The following is an 11,633-nucleotide window of genomic DNA, read 5'->3' on the forward strand; positions in this document are numbered from 1 at the left end:
ATTCCTTCTTAAGGAGATAAATTCTATATTGCATTCTAGTATTTATGTATTAGAATTCTAGCAGCTCTCGCTGAAAAAAAAGTGTGTTCAATATTCCGGAGCAATTTCCTTGTTCCTCACATTGAAAGATTTCTGGGCACCATCATCATTTATGGCCGTTTATATAGAAAAACAAGTCTCACAGTGACTGTTAGTGGTAGAGTAGGACTGCTAAAACGTCCGGTCTCAAAGGGCTCACCATGGTGGGGTGTGGGTTTCCTGAGCTTCTAAATCTTTAATCCATTACGTTGTCACTTGTGAGCATGTCTTAACGTTTTTTGTTTGCTTTGGTCATTGCGTCGTCCATTTTCCTTTAATTCTAATTTTGATGAGTTTTGATCACACCGTCAACACATTCATTGTACTTGTGTGCCAATTCTATAACTATATCTGATTTTCATTTACTTACAAATCACTTAAACCGTATTTTTGTTTACATATTGGTAGACCAATAACTGCGATATGCAGATTTCAGAGCTGCACTTGCCTGTTTGCAAAGTACAATTCTACCTTTATCATATATTACTAAACCAAGATACCATTATCTTAAGATCGGACTTTTTTTTTGTTGAAATACAATGTAGTTCTATTGATTGAATGAAGTGTATTAATTTAAACGTAATTCATTCTGAAACAATACTTGATTCTAACAAATGTTTCAAATATTACAGAGCAAGGTGCAAGTTTCCTTCAAAATATCTAAATATAATATACTGTTGATTCATTTAATTCGTTGGATACAAATGCTCGTGGGTTTCTTGGGAATAAGTAAACCACGAATTCAAATGTACAACGAATTACAAATTTTCCATAGGCTCTGTATGCCGTCACTAACAAAACCACGAAATCAAATATCCACGAAAATGCTAGATTTCCTCAATCCAAAGAAATCGATACCAATGAAAATAAGTAAATCCACAGAACACCAAAATGAGTCACAAGCTGTAATGTTTCACCTGCTTTACACGTCATGATTTGATTCATATTGACAATCTATACAGTTAGCATTATAAATTATCTATGTAAATGAGGTCATGGTCAAACGAACCCTGCAAGACAGATATGTACAGTTAACATCGTGTTTAAAACATCTGCGAATCAGACCTTATAACAAAAATTTAACATGAATTAAGCATATGAACCATAAAAGATCATAAAATGATCTCAAGGTCAAATGAATAGACAACATTGCATCCTACAATCATTTCTGAACCATATATAGTTCACATTTTCTTACCGTAGAATGTATCTTGATATAAACACGAAAACTTGATATTGACTTATGAAACTTCTTTTTGGATTCTTATAAATTCTAAAGAACTTCTGGACAATTTCAAATCTCGGTCTATTTCTTAAACTAATTCTAACATACTTTTGATTTTTTAACCTTGTATGCCAATATTGCCCATGTGAAACTATAGAATTGTTTTGTATAAACATTAAACGACAAAATTTCTTCCTATGTGACGTCTAAATTTTAAGACACGCGAAGCAATAAATGTGTTTTTAACTTGATATTTGGAAGAATAGATAGTAAACCCGGTTATCGTCAAATACTTTCAACAAAAGTTTAGACAAAGGATCTATTTTTTTTCAGGTTGCACTGTACATAAATCTAAAGATTGAGCGACACAAACCATACTAAATTCATTGGTGATCTCAGGTTATCAAGAAGGGTACACAAATACGTATCCACTAGTGGCAAAGCGGGAAAAAATATTTTGAATTTCGTTTACACAGCATTGAGGGATACATCGATTTTGTGTTTTTGTATACTTGCTATTATTTTGCATTTATATGAAGTGTTAAATGCCATATGATCAATAAACGCCAGAGATGGAATTTACACGTTGTGTGAATACCACGAATAAACTGATATCTTTCTATTTGTTAAGACCATATATGTTGTCTTAAAAAATAACCAGTAGAAATAACTTTTGAAGCGTTTAGCTGGATTCAACAAAACGAGGAATTTTTAAAGCCGAATATTTGAAAGCCAATGATGTATAAGAAACGAAACGGTTGAATAGTAAAAAACAGGTAAAAAATGACAAAAATTATAGACCAATCAATTTAAGTTTAACTTTGTTTGAAACGTCCAAATTTGAAAAAGAACAATTTTAATTCTTTTTTCTTTCTTCACTTTGTCTAATAATAAAAAACATCACCCTTGACATTCGTTGGAATCAGGCGTATCATAACAGTTTTAATTTATTAACAATCCTTGCAAATATTGATTTCTTTCAAATTTACCATTAGCTACAGTGAGAGCAAGCGAAATCGTGTTCCCCTTAGGACAATTTAACTGCATCAATTGATATAATACAATGCATTTCTGTTTTTGTTTATAATAAATTAGATATAAGAAAATGTGGTATGAGTGCCAATGAGACAACTCTCCTTTGTAAAAGTAAACCAATATAGGTCAACACGGAGCCTTGGCTCACATCGAACAGCATGCTATAAAGGGCCCCAAAAAATGTCATATGTAAAACCATTCGAACGGGAATTGACCGTTTAACCGTATATATGTCGTGTACATGTGATTATTTTGTATAGGTTATTACTTGTACAAACATTTTATACAAGTAATTACTTGTATGAAGCCATCATACAAGTTATTATTTGTACAAATACAATTTTTCAAGTAATTACTTGTATGAAGCCATCATACAAGTTATTACTTGTACAAATACAATTGTACAAATAATTACTAGACGTACAATTTTTACAGAAAAAATATATTAACTTTTACAAATCATTATTCTAGCTTTGCCTATTTGATGTTCTCAACAAACCGTTTTCCTTTAAAGAAATAATTTATGACTAAAACCTAAAGGTATGAACTTTCAACATGTTTGTACTTTTTGTATAACAAATATATAAGCAAAACTTAAAAAAAAAATGTAAAAACTAAAGTGTAAAGATGGAAAACAGTATAGAAAAAATTTAGCAAAGTAATATCTGCAAATCATTTGAGGTCAAACTGATATTACTTGCGAGCGATATCAGGCTCTTATGAGCAACAAATCCAGAAATGCTCTTTTTAATATCAGTTTGACCTCAAATGATTTGCAGATATTACTTTGCTGAATAATTTTGTCAATTGCGCTTTCTCTCTTTCTATCATTATATTAGAGATAATACATAAATCAAAACTGCAAAAAATAGTAATAATAACCTAAAAATGGCTGTTCGAACTTGTTTAAAATTTTCATAACAGATAGATCATGACCCATTCAGTATCACTTTAACTCCCTTTCAGTTTTGCACTGTTGTAATTTTTGAGATATAAGTCAAATGAGACAATATCTGAAAAAGACTTAATATTGGCACGTTCCATTTTTAACCAGCAATTATTTTTTATTCAGGCATCTTTTTGGAAAATTTTCAGTTTCAGTATTAAAAAGAGTATATAATGCAGCAACTACATGAATATGATTTATTATGCTTTACTTTTGTTTCCAATATATGATATTACATTTACTACTTTTTATCAAGATATATATTTGAAAATAAATGGTAGAAGGGTTTTATTTTATTTTTGCTTTTTACTACTTTGTCACTTTGCACCATTAGTCTGTATGTGGCAACACGCTGTTTAGCTTAAATTATTATCTTTTTCTCAACAAAAATTGTTAAAGTAATTACTGGTACAATTGCATTTGTACAAGTAATTACTTGTATGATGGCATCATACAAGTAATTACTCTTACAAAATTTTTGTACACGTAATAACCTGTACAAAATAATAAAATGTACACGACATATATCAGACTGAGGTTTATTACAGGACAATATGATACGAGAATTAGAAAAAAACCGTCTCCATCTATTAAAAAAGGACATATTGGGTAAGAACATCACTCGATTTTTATTTTGTGATCTAGCTTTAACAATAAAATGTCGCCAAACTGTGATTACCTGATTTTTCAATCGTGAAAACTTTTCATATATAGTGAAATAATGTTTATCAAATCAATTGTTTATTCTTATCCCACGCTTTAAGTAGGTAACTCATTATCCTTATAATGACTTTGAAACAAATAATTTCAAATGAGTTTCGACAGTCTGGATGCTGCAGAAGTCAAATTAAAGATATCGCATATTGCTACATTCCGAAAGAATTTTTTTGCCAAATCCAATTTTCCCATCATCTGTGCAGAAATTCCCAGGAAGTACATTGTATGAAATAACTTGAGCATTTTTGCCTTACGCTCAGAAACGGTTTGCTTGTAATTCATGTTATCGATGAATTCCCGTAATAGTCTCATAAATGCATTTTCGTATGAATCAACATTTTCAAGATAGTAATAGCTCAGAAAGCGAATAAAATGTGCCATTGGTTTGCAAGTATATACCATAAAAGGGTCCTGGGCGTCCTGTTGTAGTTCTGGTAAAATCGCCAATGATTTGGAATCGAGGTTGATGTCAAGATTTGTTAATGCTTTTACTATGGTGATTGTTTTTTCATGTTTCATCAATTCCATAACATTATCATGTAATTCATGAAATACAACGATTTCAAAAGATGTTTCCACCGGAACCAAAAAAGTTTTGTCTGTGAACTTTGACAAGACATGCTCTGTTATAATCAATGCTTCTAGATAATGTTTATGACTATAGAAGAATGTTGCTAACACCAACCATCCTGATATTGCATCTGAATTAACACCAATAAGTAATTGACTAAGATAATGTTTATATTTGAAGTATTTTTGTTTGTTGGTTGATCTGCAATGCATATTTGGTATCTCAGATACAAAATGGTGTGCATCTGCAAAAAATAAGTTAAATATGCTTCTCGACAGACAACTTTTAGAATGATGCAAAATGTTTTTCATCAATCTGTTAATATTTCCTATTGCTCTTCCGGAGGAAAAAAGATGAATTGTTTCTTGTGCCAATATCGTTTTTGGGCTTAATTGCCTTCTCATATTACATGAAGAAATAGGATAATCATGGAGAGTTACTGAAGATGAAAAACATTGAATGCCTTGCTGGTATAAATTCCGAAGAAGACCGACTAATTTCCTTTTGTTACTTATGTCGAACCGAGAATAGAAAAGGTTATTGTTAGGAATAAAATAGTGTAATAGTGTTGAATACTCTACACAGTATAACAATTTCTGTAGGCATGCAATAAAACAAGGAATAATGTTGTCTGGTCGCCAAACAGACAGATCCAATTCTTCAGATATCCAAAACATTAGAGTTTTTAAGAAATATGAGCACAATAACCCTTTTAAACCTGGTAACTTCTCTATTATTTCTTTCAACAAGATTTTCAATAAAGCATAGCACAGTAACTGGGTATGACAGAAGGAAAATATCAGCATCTTTTCTGCAACTGAAAACGATATCCTCCATTCAAAATTTTCATTAATGGATCCTTTGCAACCAATAGGAACAAATAAGACGCCTAATGATATTATTTGTGAAATAAGATCAGGTGGTGGCCATTCTGTACGTGGTCTGCTGATCCATGGTTGCGCTTGTGATATCCATTTATCACATTTGATGCAATATGCAATATCATTCTGTTCTAAATCATCCGATATACATGGACCATGAATATTATTTAACATAGGTTTTGTTAATACTAAATGTCTTAAATGATGTATTTTGAAAAGTTCGCTTGAGAGCAGCATCTTACCATTTCTTTGTTCTCGCATTTGTTCAGTAAACACAAACGATACGCCATATTTAGGTAACATATTGAGGTATGTGAAACATGGTGGCGTTTCGTCGGTGTCCATGAGAAGTGCCACTCCCCAACGATCAGTAACATCACTCATTGATTCGTATACTCTAAAATCAGGTTCTATAAACATAACATCGGTGTCACTGCCTTTAAAATTTAGTCCTTCCCCTTTACTACCACTGCTTATGCGGGGATAATTATTATCCATGGCTATATCTCCTATAGTATATATCAACCGCCTTGACTTTACTATTTCTTCTGATCCCACTTTCTGACACAGATATGCGTAAAATTTAAGTGATTTTATTCTATCTGACTTTGACATTTGATGATTTTTTTGTTATCGCTTTAGTGTATTTCCTTTTTTATAGGCATGCTGTAAAATGAAAATAAATATGCACTTGTTAATATGAATTTGCAAGCTTTGGCCGTTTGACTATGCAGATATACAGTCATGCTCTATTACTTATAGGGTTATATAGCTTTAATAGCATGATTAAATAGAAATTCAAACTTTGTACAAGATGGACAATTATTTAGGATGTTTATAGCTATTTAAAACCTAGTGTAAACGGTTGAAAATTAATTTGACAAAATCTCTTTTTCATTTCCTCATTTTTTCTCTTCTTCTGTCTCTTCTTTATTCTCTTTTTCTCTCGTGTTTTCTATAAAATTTGACAAAAACTTTGTTTTTTACTAATGTCTTTGGACAGTTTTGGAGAAACAAAGATTTCACGGGAAAAAACTAGAGGCTCTAAAGAGCCTGTGTCGTTTATCTTGGTCTATGTGCATAATTAAAAAGGGACACATATGGATTCATGACAAAATTGTGTTTTGGTGTTGATGTGCTTGCAGATCTTACTTTACTAACCATTATTGCGGCTTACAATTCTCTCTATCTGTAATGAAGTTGGCCCAGTAGTACGAGTGAAAAATATTTTAGAAAAATTTAGAAAAATTTAGAAAATTTATGAAATTTGTTAAAAACTGACTATAAAAGGCAATAACTCTGTAAGGGGTCAATTAGCCATTTCGATCATGTCGACCTTATTTGTAGAAACTGAATGGGTCTATCAATGCCCATGCTACGTCAATCTTTAAAGACCCAAATGTTGCAAAACACCTATCCTACCTCCATGACAAATATGTTGTTGTCCCCGCAGATAAAGCCCAAAACAACATCGTTTTTGTATGTAAAACACATTACATTAACTGCTTGATAAACGAATTAGGTATTGACAATTCACTTGGAAACTCAACATATACCCTCACGACACTTACCAAAGAGGAAATCCTGGATAATCATAGGTCTGTTCTGTGTTCCTTTGGAATTTCAACCAAAGATGAAGAACTGGATCTACCATCACTGTATTGGATACCTAAACTACATAAGTGTCCTTACAAACAACGGTATATTGCTGGGTCTTCCAAGTGCTCCACGAAACCTCTTTCTAAATTATTAACATCTATTTTATCAGCAATCAAAGACGGGCTTAAAAGTTATTGTGAAACTGCCTATTCTAGAGGGGGCGTGAATCAGATGTGGATACTTAAAAATTCCAAAGATCTTTTAGAGTACATACAATCTAACTCTCTTTCATCTGACTTGGGACAGGCACATACCTAAATAATGCGACAGGGTTAAACATGTTAGCGGGATTCCAACCCTCCCCCTAACCTAGGACAGTGGTATAACAGTATAACATAAGAACGAACTATAAAGATCAGTTGAAAAAGGCTTAACTCATCAGATGGACAAACATACAAGTGGACATGGCCCGGTACTTATAAATCCCGACACATAAAGACACAATGAACAGATCTGAGAGTACTATCAGTTATCTGACAGCTAGTTCAAAGCCACTAACAACTAATAAAAACATCATGCAACTAAGACTAAACTATCAATCCGTACACATCCAACATACAATGGATATAGTGTAAAGACGTCATAAATAGCCAGAGAAAAACATGACCTTGTGCAATGCCAAGTTACAGGTATCGACAGATTGAAGATCCATGAATATGTATATGCATATAACATACTAGTAATATTTAGTTAGCCTTTAATTTACTGATAACAAAATCAATATTTATACCAATAAAACAATATTCAATGATCTTATTACAGTGTTGAATAGGTAACCTTTTAAAATAAGTTTATTTAAAGGAGCGACAAGTTTACATGGATCATTTCTAAATTTCCGGGCACGGTTAACAACATTTCCGTAAAAATGAGGATGTGCTATCCCGTTTGAAATTAGCTTTCTACAGGTACAACCAAACTTCAAAACCAAATCTTTATATCTATGGAAACATTTAGTAGAGGTTTTAAGTAATTCATGGTAACGATATCCCTGGTTTAATAATTTACCAGTAATACATAGGTTGCGTTCGTTAAAATCAAAAACGTCACAACAGACACGGGCATAGCGAACAAGTTGTGAAATATAAACACCGTAAGATGATGCCAAAGGAACATCACCATCTAATTTCCGCAGTATATTGAGAAAATTCTTGATTATTTAACGAAAAAATATCATCAAGATAACGGTAAGCGTTGTTGAATTTATCAATTAAATGCAATTTCTGGGTCTTTACTGAGTTTAGTCATGAACTGTGATTCGTAACAGTACAAAAACAAGACTGCTATTAAAAGGGCACAATTAGTGTCCATGGGGATACCTACAACCTGTCGATAAACTTTGTTGCCGAAACGTACATAAATATTATCAAGGAGAAAATTAACAGCTTCAATCATCTCATCACACCTCCAGTAAGTATATCTAGCATATTTACCTTTCTCATTAGAGAAGAAGGCTTTAAATGAGTTGCAGCAAATATATTTGCATTCAGCTTTACCAAACGACCATTTAATTAAATAGGACAACTTTGATTTAATAAGATAGTGTGAAAGTGTAGTGTAAAGAGTAGAAAAATCAAAACTGTCAACAGAATCAAAAGGACCATCAAAAGCACGTAATTTATCTAAAACATCCAAAGAATTTTTAACACTCCAAAAATGGTTTATACCACTATGTTCATATATTTTATTACAATATTTATGATAAGCTCTTTAATAGTAGTTAATGAACTAGTTATTATAAGAGCACTGAAAGATTAGTTGTAGAACACTTACTAGAGGCCGAGATGAAACGATATTTAAATGGTTTTTTGTGTAGTTTAGGTAGCCAATACATAGTAGGGAACCTTCAAATGTTCAGAAGAAGCCTTAAGCTTTGATGTGGTTGTGATATGTTTGTTTACTATATGACTCTCTGTGGAGCGGATGGACTTGAATGTAAGTGAATTTAAAATTTCATTCTTATGAACGTCCGTGTAGTATTTACGGCATACCACCACCACATTGTTGGCTGCTTTGTCGGCCGGTACAAACACAAAAACGCTTTTAAAGTTCTTGAAGTGTATTTCTTATTCTGGAAATAGGTGTATTATGTACTCTATTATTTACTTCTAAATTATTTTCAAACTGTGATATTCTACCGCATTCATACATTTATTTAAATAAGAATCAAGAGATTTTTTATCAGATTTTTCTCGTTTACACCACTTTTTACAAAACGAGGAAAGAGCATCTTTGGTGACTTGACGACACTCTTTCCAATCTATTTTAGATGGAGGACGATATTTGGGTCCTTTTTCAAAAAGTTTTTAACCTCTCTGTCCTGGACGATATTGAGGTCCCCTGTAATAACATGGCCATAGGTAACATATCTAAACTTCGACGATTCACAGTTTCAAGTTAAGGGAGTATTAATATCTATATTCACGTCTGTTGTAACCGACGTATAAAAAAAATTAAACTTCTGGTTTTTTGTTTGTATGTGTATGAAATTATACATCTATAAAAAAAAATTTAAGGGTTTTGGAGCCACTGAAAGCCAAGAAGCTATAGAACAAATGATGCAAAATCATGCTTTCTGGGTGTTCCAAAGACCCTTTCATAATCTGAAAATGCAAGTTTTGTTTTAATAATTTGTTGACAATATTTTGGTCTCAAAGCAAAATGTATAAATTCAGTGTAAGACTTAATTTTCTAGGGACAACATCAAAAGACCAATTTTCATGATAAAGCAAAAATGGAATAGACAACTTTCGAGTTCGATGCATATCCGTCAAAAAAAGTGAACGTCATTTGTGCGTTTAGGGGCGTCGTCACTTCCATTCCAATGTTGAGCGAGTGGTTGGAAAACTATAAGTCTATATTGTACGAAATATTCGGCAAATTGAATTTTCAAAATTGACAATCAGCATTGATGTCATTAGGGAATTGTCATTAAGTACCTACAGAACAATCATTATTTCTAGTTTATCCTGCACAAGGACGATCGCTAAGACGCTCGATGAACGCAAATAGTGCAGGGATACAGGCGACCCCCTCTATATGGTAAATGACGTCATCAGCGCGCATAATTGACGAGTTTTTTCCGGTGACGGATGAAATCGAAAGGGATATCTATTTACACCACTGGGTCGATGCCACTGCTGGTGGACGTTTCGTCCCCAAGGGTATCACCAGCCCATTGGTCAGCACTTCGGTGTTGACATGAATATCAATTATATGGTCATTTTTATAAATTTCCTGTTACAAAACTTTTAATTTTTCGAAAAACTAAGGATTTTCTTATCTTCAACTTTTTACCTTTTTGGCTCTATACTTATTTTGATCTGAGCGTCACTGATGAGTCTTATGTAGACGAAACGCGCGTCTGGCGTATTAAATCATAATCCTGGTACCTTTGATAACTATTCACATAGTCAAGTCTGTGACTGCTGTTTTTTTCTTAAACTCATGATCAAGTTCATAACAAAGTTACTAGATTACACAAAAGAATGTAACACTAACAGAATACAGAAGGGCAATCAATGAACAAAAGACAAATAAATAAGGAACATTGATCCCGAAAAATCAGGGCTACGTCTTAGGGAAAATAGAACTTGCATGCTTGTTACAAGGCACTCGCCGTGAACGCAATTTGATATAAGGCAAGCGTTTGGTTTTGAAATTTCCTATATGAGGCATTTGCCTCAATGTAATTCCGGCCCTGTTAAAATAAAAGTGAGGTAAGGTTTCCTGGGACAATATACCTCAAGTTAAATGAAACCATAAATAAACTTTACTTTCATTGTTTAAAAAATTGGGAAGTGTCTCCCGATTTTTTGGGGAAATAAGATGAATTTATGAAGAATCTGGTGCCATCTCATACTTTCGATTAGACCTGCTGAGTTATTTTATTTTCAAAATCCTCCTGCCCCCCTCCCCCTCCGAAAATCAAATGGTCGTCCCCCTACTATGTTTTAGATGTCACTTGACAGCGATAAAATGTCTTCTGATAAAAAAAAAAAAGATAACAACATTCGTAAAATTAATAAAAATTAATAAAATAAACCTTATTTTTCTTACCTTTTAATACAATGATGCACATTTACAAAATATTATAAATGATCACGTCCACAATACATGCAATCGATGTGTATGACATATGAGGTAAATGTAACAAGTTTAATCTTGACGACTGAGATAACATAAAAATATGGATATTTTTGTCTGAGGTCATTTGATACTTTCGGAAAATTGAAAACCTATTTGAAGTAATTAGAAAGTTAAAATAAGTAGCTTTAGACAACACTCAATCTTTGTCATATCAATGCATCTGAGTTTACCATTAAACTACGTGACTTTTACCTCACTAGTTAATTGACGAAACAAATGTGGGACTAGACTATTTAAGTTAGCAACGACAATAACGGCAGTTGTGTTAACTTGATAACCCAAAGCATAAAACCCAACTTGTACAAAATAAAAAAAATATAATCATATACAATACAATAGTAATTATTAAAAATACTTAGCAACAAAGTAATATTC

General features: G+C 32.5%; 1 protein-coding gene across 1 annotated transcript; it reads right to left on the reverse strand.

Moving 5' to 3' along the window:
* Positions 1 to 3,894: 3,894 nt before the first annotated feature.
* LOC143049752 (uncharacterized) lies at positions 3,895 to 11,258 on the reverse strand. The gene is made up of 2 exons (XM_076223463.1): positions 11,169 to 11,258; positions 3,895 to 6,119 (listed from the first exon to the last, which is right to left on the reverse strand). Exon 2 carries the CDS (start codon positions 6,066 to 6,068, stop codon positions 4,092 to 4,094), a length of 1,977 nt encoding a protein of 658 aa, XP_076079578.1. The 5' UTR covers positions 6,069 to 6,119; positions 11,169 to 11,258; the 3' UTR covers positions 3,895 to 4,091.
* Between the last annotated feature and the right edge of the window lie 375 nt (positions 11,259 to 11,633).

Source organism: Mytilus galloprovincialis, chromosome 10 (genome assembly GCF_965363235.1).
Source record: "Mytilus galloprovincialis chromosome 10, xbMytGall1.hap1.1, whole genome shotgun sequence".
Lineage (NCBI taxonomy): Eukaryota > Metazoa > Mollusca > Bivalvia > Mytilida > Mytilidae > Mytilus > Mytilus galloprovincialis.